This window comes from Antedon mediterranea, chromosome 4 (genome assembly GCF_964355755.1).
Source record: "Antedon mediterranea chromosome 4, ecAntMedi1.1, whole genome shotgun sequence".
Lineage (NCBI taxonomy): Eukaryota > Metazoa > Echinodermata > Crinoidea > Comatulida > Antedonidae > Antedon > Antedon mediterranea.
The window spans coordinates 2,856,474-2,878,878 of NC_092673.1; the positions used below are offsets into that span (position 1 = coordinate 2,856,474).

The following is a 22,405-nucleotide window of genomic DNA, read 5'->3' on the forward strand; positions in this document are numbered from 1 at the left end:
ATTTAAGTAGGTACTAACTTTTCTATTGTAGGCCTAATGGTTTTTCTAATAAATATATGAATAAACTATAAGTCTGCAACATTTGCAAAAAATGTACTTCTCGCCCCTTCCTTCTCTTCTGTATTTTATAGCACGTACATACTTTTTCCTTTATAATTACATATCTACCTATTCTTTTTTTTAAATTTCATTTCCAAAAAGACAATCAATAGGCCACCAGCTGTGGAAACAATACAACAAGAAAGGGTTATCTTATCATCTTTTTGTATTTATTTATTTTCTCATTGATTATAGATCCATGTTTAGCAGTGACCTGCCCTGGGGGTTATAGCTGTATGGAAAAAAGACATGGTGGTATCGAATGCGTTTACAACGAAATCGATACGAACTGTCAAAAGAAACGTAAACCAATTTGTGCAAGTGATGGTAATATATACAAATCAAAAGAGGCTTTTCGAGAAGAACAGAGGCGCTTAAATAAATTGGGTATTAGACTTTACCAAGTAAGGAAAGGCTGTCGTAACAAGAACAGCACTAGTCAAAATAACAGCCGAAAACTCTAATCCAATACGCCGTCATATCGTGAACAAAAAATAATTAAATAAAAATAATGTATATATCAGATAAATCGTCGATTCTTCGAGGCTGTAGAGATTGTCACCAACAGAAAATGGCGGGAAACAAAGAGAATGTCGGTTGATATGAACTATACAGTATTTCCCGCAGTTTCTGGTGTTAGAAATTTTACACCATACGAGAATGTAATGTAAATTTGGACTACTGTACTATAATGATGAAATAATGATGAACTACTATGTAAATATTCGACATTGTAAATATAATCAATATGATGAATAAAGGATTTTAAAACTGGACAATCTTTCCTTCAAACTGATTTGTTCGTTAGGTTATTTTATTACAATTTAAAGATTGGGTACACGTGTAGACGGGTCGAAGAGATGCCTTACTGAACCCGTTGACCTTGCTATCGGAGTCCATGTAATATAGTCATACTCAAGTACGAACTGTCTTCTCTTAATGAGGCATTAGCAAGTAATGTACAAATACTGGGTAGATAAAAAGATGATATTATAAAGTGAGCATAGCGATATTATAGTGTAATATCTCTATGATATGAGGTATTAAGCTTGATAAATAAATAAAGTTGTTTTGGCAAAATGCCATGTATCCTGTTTCGGATATCTGGGTGATCGGTTTTATAACCGTACAAACTCAGTTATACCATAGAGACTGCAAGAAGTGCTATTCATACTATATCACCACATGCAATATACGATAACGTATTAAAAACTATTGTACAGTTTAAAGAGCATACACACTGCGGTTAGTTAGTGCTATCACATCTTTGATCCAGCAAAAGAAATCGCACAATGGTACGCAATCTTGCAGTTTGAGAAAGATTTTTTAGTTATGAAAAGTGCGTGACGCGATTTAAAGTTGGGTCTCAATCTTGTCTTTCACAACAGACTTGGATCGATAGATTTTCTTTCATCTATTCATTTTCTGGCAATTCTGTGTGAGATAAATGTTGGAGTTTTGAAAAGTGCGCGACGGAAGCCTAAAATCAAGTTTAATCTTGTCTAAAGACGCAAATAACTATTAGAATACTGGAGGTAGCGTCTCTTAGGCCTAATGTCTCACTCATTTTTGGGAAACGATTGTTGAGGAACCCATATTTACAGCTCCAAAAACATAGATTCTGTTTGTAATTTAAATGCGATATACTGTAAATTCTTGGTTAACTGTAGTTTTATTTTGACCTCGGAATTACCCGATGATAAGTGTTTGTGGAAAAGATACTCTTGATTCTACAATCTGAAACAAATACAAATACGTTTTGTTCCAAACAATTGAAGTGTGACAATTCCACCAGCAACAATCAATAAGTAATCATTTATGATAAAAACCCATTTGTGAAGATTAAATTATCTAGTCCAATCAAAATCATGCCATTTCAGCGTGCAAATACATCAGAATGACTGACCATTCAATTTCGGACACTGACCAATTGCTCATAGTTCATGATTAATATCTATTAATAAAAGAAATAGAGGTTTTTGCTATTATTATAGCAAAGCACTAAGAAGCCTTTTTAATACAAAACCGCATAAGGTATGAATAACAGGTATAGAATGGAAAAAAAAACCAAAACATGATTTTTGGTTAGTAAAAAATGGATGGAAAAAGTTCACATAAGGGTCACATAAGGGTCACATAAACTAAAAAACTGAATATGTTGTATTTCACATTCTGTTTGAAAGTCTTTTGGGCACAAACTAAGCCTGGAACATACATTAAAGTATAATAAGTATTTTATTGACTGTGACATCACTATCTTCTAAAGCTCACGGTATGATGTAGTGATGATGATCTTATATTTCATAATTGGCCAGACAGTTTGGAAATAATTTTTTGTGAGTTGGATAAACAGTGTAATATTGCATATTACAATATAAAATAAACTTTTCACGTTAAAATAGTTCTGTTATCAGAATTTCAAATGCGACTAAATAGCAATATCAGCTTCCATCAGAATTTCGTCAATCTGTTTTCTGAAATAAAAAGATATATTAAAAAACCAAAGTTAAAACACGACAAATATTTTAAAATATTTCAACATACATATATAAACATTAAATACTACAAAGTTTAAACACGTTTTTTAGTTATAGACATTATGATTGTAATTGCAAATAGCTAACAAGTTTATATTTTTGAAAGACTAATTAAAGATATTGTCTCCCAAAAACATGAAAAATAAAGATTAATAACATCAGATTTTGAATAGGCCATTTTGCAGTTTTAATAAATGTATTCACTTCTGTAGAAAAAAAAATCAAATCAAAACAAAAATAATTACTTCACTTATAAAAAGACAAAAATAACAGTTACATTTTTACCCAATTGTCTGACAGACAATTTAAGTATTTTTTGCTTTAAATTACATTTTTTTTCCAGGAAAATAATTGTTTTTTTCAATTTAATTTTTGTTCAAAGTGAACTACTATGTAACATTAAAATTGCATATTTAAACAAAATTTAAAAAGTATTTTTTCAAGGGGACAATATATCTTTAAAGAATTGAATAAAACAGAAAAATTTACTTTTCATTGTCATCTAAGGTAAAGTCTGATTTGATACGCTGAGCCATGCTTGAAGCCAGTGTCAACCCGTTGGAAACTGCTAATTTTAAAATATCCTGTAAATACAATATCAGTTATTATAATCATCATAATCATGTTATCTGGTCAATGGACTTTTAGAGTTTTATTGCATGCAATTGACAGGTGTAAAGTCTTACTGCATTTGTTTGCAGAAAGGTACACTATAAACCATAAATGACAGATTGTTTAAAATTAATGCCTATGAAGAAAAACCACAAAAAGACATTTTTGAAAATTAAATATAAATTGTGGTCTATAACAACTTGAGATTAATAAACAAAATAAACATTTAATCAGTATGATCATGAAATCATTTTATTATTATTACCTGTATATACATGTTATGTTTATGCCACAAATAACCATGGCAATTATTTGTTTATATGTACTTACATATGAAATTTCTTTATAGTCTGTCTTTACACAGGCATCTAGAAAACTTTCCATTACACCAGGGCTAAAGGGGTGCAAGTGATATTGTTTACTTTAAGTTATTTATTCAACAGTTTGATATTTATATGGGGTCAACGCACTCACAGTAAATGCCCAATTTAGGAACATTTGCTTTTATAGTTATACAATTAAAATTACTATTTTCGACATCGTCAAGTATGCTATGGGCACTGCCAACTGCACATTTAAATTCGTTCCATTGGATAGCCGTTTCAGTTTTCTACAGGGGACCCCAGACCATAAGCTCACAACAGACAATTATGTAAATGCACTAACCCTAAGTGTATATTGTAGTCAATACAGTAATAAAAACATAAATTGTCTGCCACAAACTCTTAGTGGCCCCACTTTTGCTGTTTTGTAGTAATTACCCCCTTTAGATTGTCTTGTTTAAATAAGATGGCCAAAGATCAAACTTGCATAAGGTAAGACTTTAACACTTACTATGACAATAATATCTATAATGTTGATAATCTGATATTAGAGCTGTCATATTTATATTGAATTTAAAAGTTAAACATTGCTAAAAACCATGTAAACAAATATTATGTAATGTGTTGAAACAATATCCTAAAGTTGTAGGATATAGTTTGTGTAGGCCACGGCAAATTGATCACATGCCTCTACTTCGTCAGCTGATCGTGTGTGAATTTCGGCCCTGTTTAAACAAAGCTAATCTTTTCACCATTGTTTTTTAAAAGTTGACAGTGAAACATTTAATGTTACAAAACATTATGTGTCAAGGTTTATCTAGGTAAACATACCTTGGTTTAATTTGGTTGGAATGAAAAATCTGCAACACTTTTCTGCAACGAACAAACAGAACGGAAATATTCAGTAAATAAATTAATTATTGGTTATAACAATGAATGAATGAATGTTTTTAATCTATTGCTAAAAAAACAGGACCATATGTAAAACAGGTGCAATATCTATACCTGATATGTTTTTATTCTGTCTAAATATGTTTTAAATAAAATAAAAAATAAATTAAATTATAGAAACTGATAATTGAATACCATATTGAATCAAATTGAAAAAATTCATCTCCTTCCCAAAATATTTTTAAAATCAGATTTTCGTTTTTCATGAAGGTGGAAATAAACGTTGAAACTTACCAACGTTTCGTGCATTAGCATCGCACTTTTTCAAGGTAGTGGTATCAGCTTGGTTTGCCGACACTGATCATGGCATAGTCACGTGATGTTGTTGTGACATGCGCCCTCTCCGAGTTATTTCTTGAATACCTCTGGGTGAATCCCAGAGGGGTCCGCCCCGGCCGGCCGTCTCACTTCTAACAGGTCATCATATATGTGTCACAACAACATCACGTGACTATGCCATGATCAGTGTCGGCAAACCAAGCTGATACCACTACCTTGAAAAAGTGCGATGCTAACGCACGAAACGTTGGTAAGTTTCAACGTTTATTTCCACCTTCATGAAAAACGAAAATCTGATTTCAAAAATATTGAATCAAATTTAACAATTAATAACTATAAATCATTAAAGTATCATATCAATTGAATGCTGTTGTGATGATACTGATAGTAAGAGGTATTAAGTTAGTAAGTTATTATTATAATAGGAAATGTATTGGATATCGTAATAAAGAAACAATTAAATAAATCTCTACAATTAGGCTTACCTGGCTAATGCTACATCTCTGCCTTGTATTAATATAATGAGTACATGACTTAAATTGGTGGCTGTCCACCTGAAATTGAACAAGTCACATAATGAAAGAACAATAGATTGTGTGCAATTGGTTTTAAATCAAAGTGGTCTAAACCTCTGTCTACACTATCAAACAAGTTGTCCGCAACTTATTTTGACCTCCATCCGCACATTTTTGATGTTTTTCTTGTTTATTGTAATTTTCTTTTTGCAATTTGTAATTTTTATCTTTTATTTTAAAATGTGTGGAGAAACTAATAAAACAAACAAACAAAGAAGATGTGATGTGCCCAAATATGGTAGTGATATGCCCAAATAGGGTAGTGATATGACATCATCATGTCCATATATGAGCACATCATATATTTTGTCATATAGTTAGATAGTGTAGACAGAGCTTAATGGTTAGGACATTTGCATATAAGCAGAAGGTTCGGAGTACGCATTAATACAATATTACAATAAAAAAAATGATATAATATTACAATAATACATTAAAATTAATAATTATAAATATTATAAATTAATTTTTTTAAATGTTATATGAAATACCTGAGAGGATTGTCTCTCCTTGAAAGAGATTCTTCAAATGCATTCATCACATCTTTTGTAACTCCTACAAATTCTCTGTGCGTCTATAAGAAAAATATAAATTAATAATATAAGTAAATTAATTCAAAACAATAGATAAAAAAATAACAAACTAATGGAAATTAGTTTAGAATTTGCCTCTTTTTAAAATATGAAGTATATTAATATTTTATTATTATAGAGACAATAGCGCCCTCTATAGATTATAAACTTTTGTATAGAAAGATTAATAGCTACATAACCTCTGTTTCTAAGTCAAAAGAATTGGCCATCACTTCCAACACGGTGTTAATTATGTCTTGTCGATAGCGTTGCCCATAATTGCTAATATCTAAATATGCACGTAGGAAGAGAAAATACATATTTTAACTTAAATTGGTAAATTCAACATATAAAGAAAGGTTGTTGTTTAAATGAAGACAGACAAGGTCCATGAAAACTTTTCAACTTTAAAGGTGGAAAGGTTCATTCAAAGTTCTTTACTGCATTACTGTGTTAACAAAAGTTGTGAAAACAAATATATGCGCGGTGGTAATAAATTTTTTTTTTATTAAACTTTGTTCGTAAATAGGTAGATAATTTATTTTGTTGAACTCAATCTTGGCGAAGCACCTGAAGATTGAGTTCATACTTATGAAACAGCCTGTAGTGCAATAAAATTGTCAATTGGTAATTTACGAACGTCTTTATCATTTATTTCTATTTGGCTCTACATCTTGTATTGAGCACTTTCGTTTACATGATCTGCTTTATATTCACCACGAGCTATATATATAATTATTTATATGTAAATATTTAGTATTATCTAATAAATAAAATATAATCTAATAGGAACATTAAAGTGGGAACATTTCGAAACCCTCAGGGACAGTACCTAGCCACAGCAGTTTTGGGGGTGAGTTTCGGATTTTGATGGGTAGTGGGTAATGTATCTTACCTTTCCAGAGAGACGGTATTGTACTGAAGGCTAATGCTGTCTCTAATGAACGCAACATATCGATGTAAATGGATGAATTTGGATAAAGTATAGAAGGTACAAGCTTGTGATAATATATCATCATGTTCTCTGATCCATCCATTGAACAAATTAGATGTAGAAATTTACTACTGCAATAGTAAGCAAATGTATATAGAAATATAAAACATAAAGGTAAAAGGTATTCATATTTGTCCCCAAGCTTAACTAGAAACTGAGGAAACTCGGATTAGGCCCTCCACGGAGTCAGCAGTGCAGCGCCTACTGATCAGCACACCGGGAGACAATCCACTGTTAAGTACACGGGACCAACGGCTTTACATCCCATCCGAAGGACGAGGCAATGAGAGTAAAGCCTAAGGATACAGTAAGTATGGTACAGATAACATTGAAAACATTCCTATCACATACTAGTCCGATATTATCATTACACCATCACTCTCCGGTATATACATCACCCGCCGCGATTCCAGACGGTTTCCCATCCAGAATGCAACCGAGCCCAACATTTGTTAACTTTGCTGATCTCAAGAGAACTGGTGTATGACCGTATATAACACTTTTAAATTATTATAATCAATCGTACAATTAAAGCAAATAGAAAGTGTATCTTTACAATTTCAAATCTTTTTATCTAGATAAAACATGATTATTATTCTTACTAATATATATTTTGTAGATAGTTGTCTCCTAATAGACGACTGTTTTCCCCTGTGTTTACAAGTTCGTCCACTCTATAAGCAAGTTCAACATCTTTAAGCCTGAAACACTGAGAATAACAAAAAAAATATATAAAATGTATTAAGTTCTGTCTACAAACTTTATGTGACAAAAAAATGTGATGTGCCCTTAAATGGACATGATAATGTCATATCACTACCATATTTTGGTATATCACTACCATATGTGGGCACATCACACTTGTCAACTAGTTTGATAGTGTAGGCAGAGCTTAAGGAAACACAAGGCCTACAACAAACTTGCTAATTTACTGATAACTACCCTTACATTCCACAAACTTTAAAAACGCTAATAAATATGCTATATACAGATACTGTACTTACGACATCCATAGCGTTTTTGAAAAAGTAAACTGGAAAAAAAAATGTTTAAATTTTAAATTTCTGAAAATGAGTAAATTTTATTATGATTTAAAAAAGTTAAATTCATTAAAAAATATATAATGTAGCGAATTTAAATACATGTTACATTGCTTACCATCTGTTTTGTGTTTTATAGTAAAATGTTGACCTTCAATTGTATCCATAATATCATAAAGCATGTCAGTCGGAGGAAGGTCTAAACAAAGAAAAATAATGTGAAAATATATCTTTAGTTCCCATTGCAAATTTACACAAACAAGCAGTAATGGTAAGTGAAAAACTGCGTAGCTTGTCCCACATAGAATCTATATCTATCCTGAGCTGAAACCACGCGTCCACTCTGTGTTGTGTGTAAATGGTCATAAGGAATAACATAGGGCGCGTTTATACAACACGCTATTACACGCATATTCTACACGCCTACGAGAAGTGTGTTGTATAACAACAAAGAGATTCCGTGTAATGAGATTTTAATTGCAAAAAAGGCTACTTGGCTGAATCCTAAAATTTGGTGGATTCCCGGTCGCCGTTACCGTGTTGGAAGTGTCCTCAGGGTATATTTTGACCTCTCGTTAAAACAGGTCGTAATATCAATCATGTCATGCGACGTTGCTAACAAGATTGGGTCCATTTATTGCTGCTTCGCTGCCAGCAATCATCCTCCTACCACGTCTTACGCCTAGCCTAGTGGGGCCAACTCGTAGGTGGTAGTAGGCCTCTATCATTTCCCACTCCAAACAGAATAAAAAATAACATCGCAAAAATGGCATCTTCTTCCATATAGTGTATAGAGTGTATAGATGAAACAATGAAACCCTTAAAATAACTTTTATTAATTTAAATGAAACGAGAACAAAATAAACACAATGCAAACGTGAACGAAGACAATAATGAAAATGGTAAAAACCGCGCGAATACATCGGACATACAGCGAGGAGGCGACGATGATTGTTGACAACTCCGCCAATTCAAGCGATCAACCATTTGACCTTTTATCCTAGCATGCACTGCGTGTTGATGAAACTTCCGGTACAACACGGTATCGTGATTTCTAGTATAACAGCAAACGTTAAGGTGGGTTGACCTCGGTCCGAACAACATGCTAAAAATTAAAGCCGTGTTCAAATTTAGGGTGTTGTATAAACACGACCATAGATTCTATATTTTCATTACTGTAACCGCTCGTCTTTGGAAATTTTTTAGGATTCAACGCAAGGACATAAGTGTCATGCAAGTTATTTGACCAATCATGACACGATAGATCAGTCAACTGTTGCGCATTTGCATGCGGTGTGCAAGTGGAAACCAAACTTTAATTAAAGTATCTCCTTAGTTATTACATGGAGCTATGTGGTTATTACCATAGGGACTTTACAAAACACGACAGGAAGCCACAGGACAGTGCTCATTAATAATTTAAGCATAAAGTGGGCGGAGCTTAGCGTGAAATTCCTCCCCCTACTGTTTTGTAAAGTCCCTAATATATTCTATTAGACCGCCAGCCCAGAGATATTTGGTTAAATGAACTAGGTACCAATGTCTCTGGGCTCCCTGTCTATATCCATAAATCTGTACTCACTATCTTTATAGAAAATATTTAAAAGAAGTCCAAATGTTCCAAGACTTGGATCTAAAAATAGAATACAATATTTGTTTATAATAATTATAATAGTTTAACAGCATAAAATATATTTTTTAGTTCCAAGAATATAAATAAAAATATACTGTATATGTTTATATGGCATATTATCAATGATGAAAACTATGTTGAGGATAAAGCCTATATTCAATTTCAAATGCATTAAATACAGTCGGGAGAACAAAGACTAAATTAGTTATCATATAGAAAACTCAGATCTCAGATATATCTGAGTTTTCTAGATCTATAAAAATCAGATATCTGAGTTTTCTAGATCTAGAAAACTCAGATATATCTGAGATCTGAGTTTTCTAGATCTGAATTTTCTAGACACCCTCATATGTCTTACCTATTCCAATTGCCTTCATTTCACTGACCAATGGCGCGGCTTTCTGCCGTCCCTTACCACCCATCCTAGTCAGTCTCTCTAAAGTAGTGTTGAACGTCGCCAGAGTTGGTTGTACACCTTCAAGTTGCATTTGTTTCAACAATTGCTATGACAACAGAAATATTATCCAGCTTCAATGATCCATGAGTAAGGTCAAGGGTCAAATCATTAGGTAGACAAGCTTATCACAAAACATTCTGCTTTTTTTTAACATGCCTTCTGCAACTGTTACCGTTTTTTATTTACCTACATCTTGTTAACTCTCTCTTTCTTTAACTCTGGTCTTTTTTAAAGTAAATAAATGTCACTTTGAATTGAATTGAAATAACAGCAAAAACAGAAACGTTCACTTACTTCCATAATGACCCATTTCTGATTGTGATCATATCTTATAAATGCTGCAGCGTGTAATAGGCTTGTGTAGGCATCAACGTCGGTTTTAACACCCTTCTCTTGCATCTCGTTGTAAAGATGGAATGCCTTGGTAAATGCCCGATGCTGTAGCGTTAAATAATATATTCACACTGAATTGTACCTTAAGCTCTGTCTACACTAACAAAGTGTAGGTGACAAAATAATGTCATGTGAACATATATGGACATGATGTCATAGCACTACTATATTTGGGAATATCACTACCATATTTGGGTACATTACATATTTTTAGTTTCATAGTGTAGACATAGCTTAAGACCACTGTGATAAGTGATTTCAAAGCAACTACATACTTTATTGAAGCGCAATGGACTAGTACAACAACTTTCATCTCCCCAAATGGTTTTGTTGTGTTGAGATGCCACCAAATTAATTTGTCCACAACCCCACAGGGGCTGAGATGGACAGTACACCGGCTAACTCCTACTCTTTCAAAAGATGTACGGCTGTTAATGTTATGAAGTACATCTTACCTTCACCATTCCTTGTATCATTGTGTTGTAACTTCTATCATCTTTCTCCATATTTTCAAACAATTCTTCGGCTGGATTGCCATCTCTACACAGAAAATAAAGTCCAAATATTTTAATAGTGGGTGACGGTGTACAGTGATCTGGTGTACAGGTTCCTAGGTGTAATAAGGCTCTGTCTACCATATCAAACTAGTGTGATGTGCCCAAATATGGTAGTGATCTGCCCAAATATGGTAGTGATCTACCCAAATATGGTAGTGATCTGCCCAAGTATGGTAGTGATCTGACATCTTTATGTCAATATTATGGGCACATCACATTTTCTTGTCACATAAAGTTTGATAGTGTAGACAGAGCCTTTGCTAGTGTCATGTTTGTCTCATGAATTGTTAATACTTACACCCATATGTTGCCTCCTTTGTATTTTTTACTGTCATTTTTACCACTTTCTTCTACCTCCAACTCCTCTTCTTGCGTTTCTTCCTATAAACAATAATTATATAAACAATGTAGTAATTTAATATTTAAAATATAATAGCATTACCACACATCATTTTCACAATATAAATTATTTCTTGACTCAAAAACTGTTAAAAAGTATAAATAACAAAATAAACTGTCATGTAAAATGATCTATGAGAATATTTTGACTTAATCTCCAATTTAAATTTGAATAGTGGGGAAGTGTTGTATCCGAGTGAGAACTTTCGTTGTCAACATGAAGATTCATTGAGTACTTTTGTTGTTGTTTGTACAAATTGTAAACAGATTGTGCTCAACAGAAAATCATTTGAATAGAAAACGTTAACAACTCAAAATACTCCTGTTAATACTAATACTTAATGGAAAAACTGCACTCAGCGGTTCAAGTCCAAATCGAATACGACAAATACCGTAAATTAATAAGATATCTTGAATATAATAATGAATTAGTATACGTACCACCATCAAGCTTTTCTCAATATCATCAAATTCATTTGGGGGATTTTTACTGCCATAGTAACAAAGTAGATCTAAAAGTTCATTATTGATTTCTGATGATACTTTAACATCTAAAAAAAGTTTAATAAAAATAGAAAAACATTAATATAAAAAATGTCGAGTTATATTTTAGCATTCTCTCTTGACAAAAACTTGTATGTGCTTTACATATGCTCATTTCGACAATTCATTGTGCTTTGGAAGACTTTAGGGCACATAATTTTTAGACCTTTGCTTTATAGTGCAGTATTCAGATTCAACAATATTCTCTCAGACAGTATTTGATAATTGACATCATATTTCATACATACCAGCATCTGAAAGCTGTTTATGCATGGCCAAAGCTTCAGTAACATCTCGTCGAATGATTCTCTCCAAGAGGGCGGTTTCACTTGGTTCTTGCGTTGTATACTCACCTATTGGGTGATAGTTCTACAAATGAAGAATAATCTTATGCCATGAAATAATGTTTCTATTGATAAGATATCCCTTTATAAACCTACTGTAACTGTATAATAAGTATGATGTTTCCTGAAATTAAAACAGTAATTTACAATTTACATACACAAAAAAGATAATATTATTGTATAATACCTCAATTCGTGGTTCATCATGCTGATAGGCTTTAAATAGTTCTGGGTATTTATTTAAGATGTACCTTGCTGTTCGTTTGCCAGACTCCTTTGACAATAAATATCTCCGCTAAAAAGAGAATTAAATCATTTAAGATGCCAATTTAGATAATACTGGATAATTTATTTACTCCAAAAATTATATTCAAATATAACAAAATGTGTACAACTACTCCTAAAAGAATTCTCCTGGCATCGTATATGGAAAATACTTTGAGTGTCTCTAATATTCAGTATTTTTTGTGTGTATATATTTGCCAAAGATAACCATACGCAAATTCATTCACTATCCTTCTCAAAGGTGGCAATCCTGTTAATAAGACAAACATATACACAAGATGCTCTATATAAACAAAGTCTTTGGGAGTGGAGTTGTAAATCGTCATTAGAAAAAATCGTGACATGACATTAACCCAGGATTGTTAACCAAGCATCATAACCACCAAGCATACAAAGATGCCATGGATATGTTACCATAGTGCCTCAAGCTACTACCCATGATGGAGACCAAATGAAACCATTACCCGTTCACTGACTGTTCTTGGAAGAAGGTATGCATCATCTATGTAGCCATATGGAAAAGCAGTTGGATCCTGAAAGATAAAGATGGTTCATTATACAGAATATAATACCAGGGACTCCCTGTTTGAAAGTCTTTTGCTACAGCAACGTTTACTATAATATCATCATATTGAGTTAAATAAATATAATCTTTCTAATGGTAAATCAATAAACTTATATAAAATATATCAAATCACGTCTTATTATATAAAAATGCTTTTATTTTGACAGAAAGTTTAGTTACTATCTATTAATAGCGAGCCTTGCTTTAAACGATCTTTAATTAATTAATAAAGACAGCTAGTGTAATCAACAACATGGAGACATACTTTCCCAACCGTTTGAGACAAGGTTTTTAGTACTGTCAGTGAATCTCTATAAAAAAACAAAAGAAAGTTTGTTAGATTTGTATAGAGAATAATAATAATAATGTCAGTAGTGTAAGCCTGGCTATACAGTATTTACTAAATTTAGAAAGAATACACAACACTTAGTAATTTACCTTTTTATTTTCTTTGGAATTACAATTTTGTCTTCTGTTTGCACTCCTTTTGACACACATGATGTAAGATAACTGTTCCTTGATCTTGTATATATAAAAAGAAAATAGTTAATAACAAAACAAAGTGAATGCTGCCTTTACGCCTAAAGTAGGATTAGGCCTATGTCAAGTTTTGCCCGTACGTTACTGAAGAGTTTGCAGTTATGACGATGGAGGGACAAATGAGCTAGTTCTCAATGTCCGAAGTTCAAGGTAATTCAAGGTAGGTCGAAACGACCAGATTTGTATATGCACATGGCGAAAACCACGCCGACGAGCCTCGCTACCCCTAACAACTTTCTTTGCGGTACTGGCTGGCTCAACCTCTGTCTCTAATAGACCGTTTAAAATATTGCTTTTTAAAAGTATTATTACTAAATATAAGAATAACATTTTAAAACCATAATTAGATACTTACGTCATGAACAGAGGCTGAAATATTATCTTTTTGTTACAAGCACAAAAACACCGAATGGGCGCCGCCATTTTGTAAATTAATATTGCCCTCTATTGTCATATTGCACACAAAAAAACAGCAGACGACACAAGAGTGACAATATGGATGCGATAATTATTCTGTTAGCATTAGGTTCAGTTTTTGTAGGTTTAATTCTATTAATTGTCACAAAATTTAGAAGAAAAGGTAACTAATATATACATAGTTGATAGTTATTACTCATTACCTTATATTTCTGTCCTATCTAGGCTCCTAACTGGCTAGAGGCTAGGCCCTGCCCAGCCGCCGGACAGGAGGAGTAAAGTCGAGCGCACCTGCACCACCTCCCCAGACCTAGGCCTATACAGTATAGTACTAGAGATAAGCCAGCCATAATGATAGTAGACCAGGCCTCGCCCTAGCCATGCGTCTAATGCCTTGTTTCCTTCCAGTCGACCATGAAACTTTTTTATTTTATAGAAATAGGCCTATGTGTAAGTTTTGCTACCAATTTTTACAAATGTTTAAAAAACTTCTTATTTAGAATAAAAAAGAATTGAAGCAATTGAAGGCCTTAACAATATTAATAATTATATTAATTTTTTCTTTTTAGTTGTAGTAAAAAAACCTGCAGTGGTTGCTCGACCAGTGCCTGTAGACCGTGAAGATGTTGCAGGAGGTATTCATATTTAATTATGTTTTATTTACTGCAATAAACCTCCCTTATATTTTCAATCTGGTTTTATTTACCACTGTAATAATACAATAATGGCCAAACTAATTCATTTTAGGAGTTAGAAGAGGGGCAAGGAGAAGACCACGGCGGATGGTGAGGGAACAACCTGAGGAAGAAATAGGCGTAGAAGATGATGATGACCATGAAGGTAAAAAAATGTAGTACCAATTTTAAACATTTTTTGTTTGTCTGTTTATAATTTTCCAGGAAAAACCATATATTCTAATATTTCCAACAAGCAAGCTGTTTATGTGTTACAGATGCACAAATCTCAATTATTAAATGCTCTTCTACTCATCTATTCAGAATCGATAAACTTATTTAAAAAACACAACATCATAAACTTGTAGATACATTGCTTTAATAATGTTCATTTTGTTTGATTTAGAAATGGATCCAGATGAATTTCTTACATTTGATGACAAAAATATGGGTAAAAAGAAGCGAGAAAAGATGGAAAAGAAAATGGAAAGACGAAAAATGAGAGAGGTAATTGTTAACAGATAATAAATAATGTTTTTTATGAACACATATATGAAATATATGAAGATATCACCAACATATATATCAGAAATTAATTAATTAATATTCATTTTTATAATTAATATTCATTTTGTAGATGGAAGCAGAGGAACGACTAGAAAAGAAAGAAAGAGAAGAAAGATTAATGGAAGAGCGTAGACATGAAGCCGAACTTGAAGAGTTAGAGGAAAAAAAGAAGGTATGAAAACGCTGGAAATATGTAGTGCTACTCGGTTTTAATTCTTATTTTTTTATAAACATCACAAGCACAGAATAAATTCTAATTCGCCAGGTGATATACTGATATTTTATTAATTTGAAACGATAAAGATGAGAAAATCTGTTAGAATGAAAAAAAATTCGCCCCAACCGAGATTCTAACCCGGAACCTTCTGCTTGATATGCAGATATACTAACCATTAAACCACTGGGGCTTTCATGGTATTGTTCAAATTCGCTTGGATAGCAACTCTTTAACACTCTCAGGAGTAGTACGGCAGAACTGCACTCGTTCCTTAACTGTACGCACACGCACTAAAGATCAAATTGATATACCCTCATCTTTCAGTATATTCATTCACAGGATCTCCGAAGAGCTACTTTTACATATATAAACATCACAGGCACAGAATAAATTGATGTGGTATACTAAAATTTTATTAATTAATTTTATATATATATTTTCATAGGAAGAAGAGGAACGGTTGAAGAAGGAGGAGGAAGAAAAACGACAGCATGAAGAATATTTAATATTAAAAGAGAGTTTTACTGTTGAGGAAGAAGGGCAAGAGAAGGCTATGTCTTTAGATGAGGTAGGTATCATAAAAGTACATTACTTCTTAACTAATGATTTAGCAAGGCCGTAGTGAGAGGTTAAAAACAGACGAGCCAAAGATGCTTTAAATTTAATTATTAATATAAAATATGACAATATGTGGTGGGGAATTGGGGTGGGTGTTGAAAAACAAGTGCCTTTTCTGCCTCATGCTTTCTACGGCGCTGATTTATTGGCAATGTTTGTTTACCTAGATTCGAATCTTGTATCTAACTGAATGTTACAACCAATTTTGTTATTTCAGGCAGAAAACTTGCTACAGAAATTTGTTGATTATATAAAGCAAAAGAAAGTAGTCATTTTAGAAGACCTTGCTGCAGAGTTCTTCATGAGAACACAGGTAATTTGTCAACTTATATTTACAACAGTATCTGAGTGAGTGAGAGGCAGAGCGGTTAAGACAGTGGAACCGTAATTACGTAGCCATAACATCGGCAGGGGTTCGAGGCTCACTCACTCCATGGTTCTGGTGGTAGAACGAGTCTTCTCGGATAAGGACTATAAACCGTAGGTCCAGTGTACACATCTAGCTCGTGTGCACTTTAAAGAACCTATTACATCTTTCTAAACGAGTAGGAGGTTATCCCGGTGTATTAGTACATCACAGCCACTGTTCACCAACTGGGCCCTCTGGGAGACCAGTCTTTGACTGAAGAGGTTACCCAGTATAAATATATATTTCAATCAATCAATTTCAATCAATTTATTTATTTTATATATTTTATATTTGTGTAACATGTTGTTTTACATCTTTCTCAATTTCTACAATTTGTTTTGATTTCTATTATAAAACATACAAAATGCATAACTGTGTGGTAGACAATATAGGTATATCTGAAACCGTGTGTTATATTAATAATTTAATATCTTTGTTTTATAATCAGGATGCCATTAAACGTGTCCAGGAACTTCAAGAGGAAGGTCGATTAACTGGTGTTGTGGACGACCGTGGAAAGTTTATTTACATATCTCAAGATGAACTAGATGGTTTTGCAAGATTTATCCGCCAGCGAGGGCGTGTGTCAATTACTGAACTTGCTGAAGCTAGTAATACGTTGATCAATCTTCAACCAGACATAATCAACTTAGAACAGATTGTTAGTTGAGGTATAATGCTGCTTTTAATATCTAATGTTTAAATATGTTTTTTAGTGCCTGTATACTTTAGTTTGGCCTTCCATAGCTATCATCGTTTATGAAATTAACAAATAAATAAAATACATAATGTAATATGCATACTCTACTTTATACATTTATTCCACCAAAGAAAGAAAAATATAATTTAAATCTCATTTTTGATCAGATTAGAATGAGAGGAAGATTTTTCAGGATTTCAGTCAGACTCGAAATCTATTAAATAATGGTGAACAGAAGAAGAGTAAAGCTCTGTCTACACTATTAAACTAGTTTGACAAAAAAGTGTGATGTGCCCAAATATGGTAGTAATATCCCCAAATATGGTAGTGATATGACATCACCATGTCCATATATGTGCACATCACATTTTGTTGTCACATAATGTTTGATAGTGTAGACAGAGCTTTATAATTACAGAGAAAAAGAAGGGATTATGAGAATATTAAAACATTTACTATTTGTCTCTTATTTACTGTTAAGTTCATTATTGTTAAGCACCACATTACTAACAGTTGAGTTGAGTTTGTCACTGGAAGCACCAACATAAAAAGCAGGAACACGAATCATTGGATGTTTTCGTTTTCTTTCATTTAAATCGTTATGTTCATTCTTGACGTCATCATTATGCACACTCGTAACGCTTTCATTTACAGTGTTTGCACATTCCTTCTCCTCATCATGTTTACGTTGATCTTGTTCTTCCTTCAGTTGAATTGTTGTTGGTTTAATTATCTTAGATTTTTTTAACCGTTCTTGGTATTTTGCACTCTTACTTAAGTCAAACCATTCATTTATGTCGTGATTTAATTTCTTGACCTTGTTGTAATGGCCTGGGTACGAATCGTTGAATGGTGCGACGGCTGGCAATGATCGCAGATAGGAAGCGTATGGGTAGTTACGATTGAAATAATGTTTTCGTTGACCAATGTAATAATCCATATACGTGTTAAGAGGGTAGTTGCTGTGATGACGTAGTGCCTGGAAGCGATGTTCTTGCGATAATTTTAACCGTTGATCATCGGTAAAGTAATGTATTCGTCTGTCACGTTGGTGTAGTTCAGGTATTCGATACGCGGTTGGCCGTGACAGTATAGCATTTCTAATTTGCCCATCTGTAGAGGAAATAAGAATTGCGATTTGTGTGATAGAAAATATCTTTATCAAAACAAATATTGTTTGACAAAACCTGATTACTAATTCTAACAATCATCTTAAGTATATCGCTCACTAATAAAAGAAAACGATAGCTACTCGCGGAAAATGTATTATTTTCATATTCAAGTTACAAACCAGATATTTTTTCACTCAATTTAAAAATGCCTTTTTCTTAATGTCCGTATTTTAAAATCAATTGTTAAGTTTCTAGAACTTTGTTAAGCCGATGTTTTTTTTCGATCCGGCAATTGAATAATAAGCATACCTGTTTCATTACCATACATGGCATTGATGGCTGCGGTCGGATTCCCTGCCAACATACACGCTCCTTCAATGATTCTAAAATGGAAACAATCATATTAGTTATCACAAATAAGTGCCTTAAGGCCCTTTTATACTTGGACGATCGACGATAAATAAAAGTGCATACATTTTTATTAAATATTAAATCAAAAGAAATTAGAAAGATTTTTGTTCTAGAACTATTAGAATAACCATTTATGCTGTCTTTGAAAATCCAATCAAGTGATGTCATGATCAATAAAAACAATAAAATCGTTGTATTGTCACGATATTATTGCTCTTACTAATCATGACATCATTTGATTGGACGTGTGAAAATATTATTTTCATCGAAGGCAGATTATGCTATTATCCTATAGTTCTAGGATAACAACTTTTTAGATTTTTTTTTTTTAAATATATATTTATATCGTCACGTCCTAGTGTAAATGGGCATTTACGGATTGCCCTATAGATCTTTAAAAGACCATCTGGCTAAATGAAAACAAAATTCCTTAAGATGATGAGTTCGTTTTTAGGCCCACCATTCTCAATAAGTTATATTATTTCCATCAATAATGTTAACACAATACATACGCAGTGACGTCAGTATCACGGAAAGCCTTGGCGAATGGATTATTATGTATTTTCAACTGAGTGATGTTTTCATTCTGGTAGGCTGTCACTGCCACAAAGCTGGTGATGTCAAATGCAAAGTGTACAGCTTTATTCAATTCAATGTCTTCTTCTTCATTTGGTTCTTCTGTTATAACAATCCATGGTTTGTATTTGTGCATCGAATGAAGAATAACTTGCTACAAGGAAAGGAAAAAACAAAACAATAAGTCAATACATTTATAGGGCCTACATAAAATGGATAAGCGTAAAGCTTGGTTCCCACTAGAATGTAACGCAAGGACGTAAACGCAACGCAAGCGTTTTGACCAATGACAAGCGAAGTTATAGACAGTTAGCAATCACAAGCGCATAAGCCATCGCTTGTGATTGGTCAATTCTCTTGCGTTGCGTTACGTCCTTGCGTTGCGTCGCTAGTGGGAACCACGCTTTTAGGCCAATTTACACAGACGATCCGAGCGGTAACGGTATAAGCGGAAAACCGCGTAGCTTGTCCCACGTAGAATCTGTATCTATCCTGAGCGGTAACCGTCCGTCCACTCCGCGTTGTGTGTAAATGGTAATAAGGAATAACATAGATTCTATATATTTATATTATATATTACCGTTACCGCTTGCCTGTGTAAATTGGCATTTAACTGGAATCCGTGCGGTTTTAAGTCTTATTATTTTCTGCAGTTCTCTTATTCCTTCCTGGAATATTTCGTTATTTATTTAATTTATTTGTTGTATTTAAAACGAGTGTGTAAGTATTTTTCTGTATTCCAAAATTGTATACCTCCATGTTCAAATTAACATGTTTTTACATACTACTAGACTATTATTAAAAATGTTAATAATGAGAAGAAAATGATGTACTATTCAACCATGGAGGTATATTTATACCTCCATGATTCAACTCACCCTCGAATCTTTGGTATCTTTATTGTTAGTGATCTTTAACTTAGCAAAGCATATCTCATGTTTCATCCAATATGCCCCGGTATTTGGTGAATCGGCGTGCAGTTTTAGGCTGTTGACATTGTCCATATCGGCTAGCCCTACCGGGATCCATTTGGAATTTATGAACTTGTACCGCCGATCGTCTTCACTCCGAATATCGATTTTCACCGAGTATTTTTTCTTTGGATCCATACCCTTGATCCTAATATTAACGTATGGAAACATTCGCCTAAAAAATTAATAAATAAGAGTAATTATTTAACACGTGAAAACTTCAAAATAAAAAATAACTTAAGCTCTGTCTACACTATCAAATTTTGTGAGAAAAAAGTGTGATGTGCCCAAATATGGTAGTGATATGCTCAAATGTGGTAGTGTTAAAACATCATCATGTCCATATTATGGGCCCATCACATTTTGTTTTGTCTCTGTGTAGACAGAGCTTAATACTAGTGAATAGTTTAGTACTTTGCAACAATAAGTATATATAGCAAAGATCTTCAGAATTATTAATATATTTTAATTATTATATTTATATATATTAACGTGTTTGCCTTCCAATCCCAAGGTCCGGGGTTCAATCCTGACCTAGTGCCAGGGTTGTAACTCGCGACTCTTTCAACTCCACTCCCTAAAGCGTGGTTCCCACTAGCGACGCAACGCAAGGACGCAACGCAAGTGAATTGACCAATCACAAGCGATGGCTTATTCGCTTGTGATTGCTAACTGTCTATAACTTCGCTTGTCATTGGTTAAAACGCTTGCGTTGCGTTTACGTCCTTGCGTTGCGTCGCTAGTGGGAACCACACTTAAGCCTCAAATGAGACTTAGTTTATAAGCACGATACAGTATTATTTTATTCGTCATGTAATTGGCTACACTCGCTGTTTGATTGCGTGTAAAATAAAAAAAAAAAAAAAAAAAATACCATGCATAAAACATTATACAAGTCAACACCGTATGCTCACGAATTATTTAAAAGGCAATACACCAGTATATTATGACCTGTTAATTAATCAACAATAAATAACAGAACAGCAATAAACTGATAGATTTATTAATATCTAACTATTTTTGTGTCCTGCTGGTGGTATAACAGGCGTGAAATAGATTTGCACTTTTACACAGTTAATATCAAAGAAAGTCGAGAACATTTCTGCTTTTCTCTTGTTTATCTGTGCCAGCTATTAAAGTGTTTTACATTTTTTTTCAAACCTACAAGATAATTAAAAAACATTTCTATTATTATTGACGTTTGAAATAAATAGCAATGATATAAAATCATATAGCATGATTGCGAAGCGGTAGTAGATCCTATAAAAAAAACCTACGTCAGCCTGATTAGAGTGTAAGATCATTTGAGAGAAATTTTTCTTTTGTACAGAGATTTTGTCGAAAAATGGGCAAATATTACTAACTTAAATAATTATCACGTATACTATTATATTAAAAAAAAATATTTTGATGATTATCATTAAACGGTAGACCTACCTTCCAGAGCGGTTAAGTATCATCTCTGTTCCGCACTTGTTGAATGCACGCCATAAGTCAGAGTTCTCCAGGATAACGGTTATGTCACCCACAGAACACGTCGACGGGGACTGCTGCAGTGTCTCCTCGCTGGTTCCACCTTGTTGTTTATCTTGCTGTAAAAGAGGAGACATCGTATGTTTTGAATGAAGTTGTTTAACCTCTTGTAGATCATTTCTTGCAACTCTTGTCGCACTGTTGTAAGAGCGAGGGAAAGCATAACTGGAGTAATTTCTAGCAAATCCTTGTCTGATTTTAGTGATTTCTTCATCAATTCCATCATCAGAAGAATCAATTAGATAGTTTGGTCTTTCGTTCGCTGCCTCCTCTTGTTTGACGGATTTCATGGTAACACCTTGCATGTCAGATGGGCGGCGATAGTTTGGCTTGTGTCTCTTTGCCTGGAGATGGTACGGATGATGGTAGGGATGTTGGTGATAATGCTCGGATTCATTGGACTCGGAAAGTTTCTTTCCCAAAATGTCATCAATTGAGAATGGCGTAGCGGCGTCTGAAGATTGCGACGACATTGATATGTTATTGCAGAACAAGTGTCGAG

General features: G+C 33.4%; 3 protein-coding genes across 3 annotated transcripts; 1 reads left to right on the forward strand and 2 right to left on the reverse strand.

Annotated features, from left to right (window-relative positions):
• On the reverse strand, window positions 1-14,137 carry LOC140046244 (small ribosomal subunit protein mS39-like). Its single transcript, XM_072090815.1, has 23 exons — window positions 14,054-14,137; window positions 13,597-13,680; window positions 13,424-13,469; window positions 13,058-13,126; window positions 12,496-12,603; window positions 12,213-12,333; window positions 11,863-11,972; window positions 11,321-11,403; window positions 10,921-11,005; window positions 10,367-10,510; window positions 9,974-10,118; window positions 9,565-9,615; window positions 8,101-8,181; window positions 7,947-7,975; window positions 7,545-7,651; window positions 6,844-7,013; window positions 6,149-6,237; window positions 5,868-5,950; window positions 5,287-5,355; window positions 4,403-4,444; window positions 3,579-3,642; window positions 3,126-3,220; window positions 1-2,573 (listed from the first exon to the last, which is right to left on the reverse strand). Exons 1-23 carry the CDS (start codon window positions 14,119-14,121, stop codon window positions 2,528-2,530), a joined length of 1,989 nt encoding a protein of 662 aa, XP_071946916.1. The 5' UTR covers window positions 14,122-14,137; the 3' UTR covers window positions 1-2,527.
• A 12-nt stretch (window positions 14,138-14,149) lies between these two features.
• Window positions 14,150-17,817, forward strand: LOC140046246 (DDRGK domain-containing protein 1-like). Its single transcript, XM_072090817.1, has 8 exons — window positions 14,150-14,278; window positions 14,685-14,750; window positions 14,863-14,955; window positions 15,196-15,296; window positions 15,427-15,528; window positions 16,019-16,141; window positions 16,409-16,504; window positions 17,049-17,817. Exons 1-8 carry the CDS (start codon window positions 14,194-14,196, stop codon window positions 17,268-17,270), a joined length of 888 nt encoding a protein of 295 aa, XP_071946918.1. The 5' UTR covers window positions 14,150-14,193; the 3' UTR covers window positions 17,271-17,817.
• On the reverse strand, window positions 17,767-22,405 carry LOC140046245 (uncharacterized). Its single transcript, XM_072090816.1, has 5 exons — window positions 21,808-22,405; window positions 20,278-20,545; window positions 19,336-19,553; window positions 18,722-18,795; window positions 17,767-18,413 (listed from the first exon to the last, which is right to left on the reverse strand). The coding sequence occupies exons 1-5, from the start codon at window positions 22,374-22,376 to the stop codon at window positions 17,767-17,769; spliced, it is 1,776 nt and encodes a 591-aa protein (XP_071946917.1). The 5' UTR covers window positions 22,377-22,405.

Excerpts from the sequence above, each read along its gene's own strand:
- LOC140046244 (XM_072090815.1), bottom strand. The coding sequence starts at position 14,121 with ATGGCGGCGCCCATTCGGTGTTTTTGTGCTTGTAACAAAAAGATAATA. Across the intron at positions 13,681-14,053 it reads TTTCAGCCTCTGTTCATGAC|ATCAAGGAACAGTTATCTTA; the intron begins GTAAGTATCTAA and ends TATATATACAAG. Across the intron at positions 13,127-13,423 it reads TGTCTCAAACGGTTGGGAAA|GATCCAACTGCTTTTCCATA; the intron begins GTATGTCTCCAT and ends TTTATCTTTCAG.
- LOC140046246 (XM_072090817.1), top strand. The coding sequence starts at position 14,194 with ATGGATGCGATAATTATTCTGTTAGCATTAGGTTCAGTTTTTGTAGGT. Across the intron at positions 14,751-14,862 it reads CCGTGAAGATGTTGCAGGAG|GAGTTAGAAGAGGGGCAAGG; the intron begins GTATTCATATTT and ends AATTCATTTTAG. Across the intron at positions 15,529-16,018 it reads AGTTAGAGGAAAAAAAGAAG|GAAGAAGAGGAACGGTTGAA; the intron begins GTATGAAAACGC and ends ATATTTTCATAG.
- LOC140046245 (XM_072090816.1), bottom strand. The coding sequence starts at position 22,376 with ATGTCGTCGCAATCTTCAGACGCCGCTACGCCATTCTCAATTGATGAC. Across the intron at positions 19,554-20,277 it reads AAGATACCAAAGATTCGAGG|CAAGTTATTCTTCATTCGAT; the intron begins GTGAGTTGAATC and ends CTTTCCTTGTAG. Across the intron at positions 18,414-18,721 it reads CATGTATGGTAATGAAACAG|ATGGGCAAATTAGAAATGCT; the intron begins GTATGCTTATTA and ends TTTCCTCTACAG.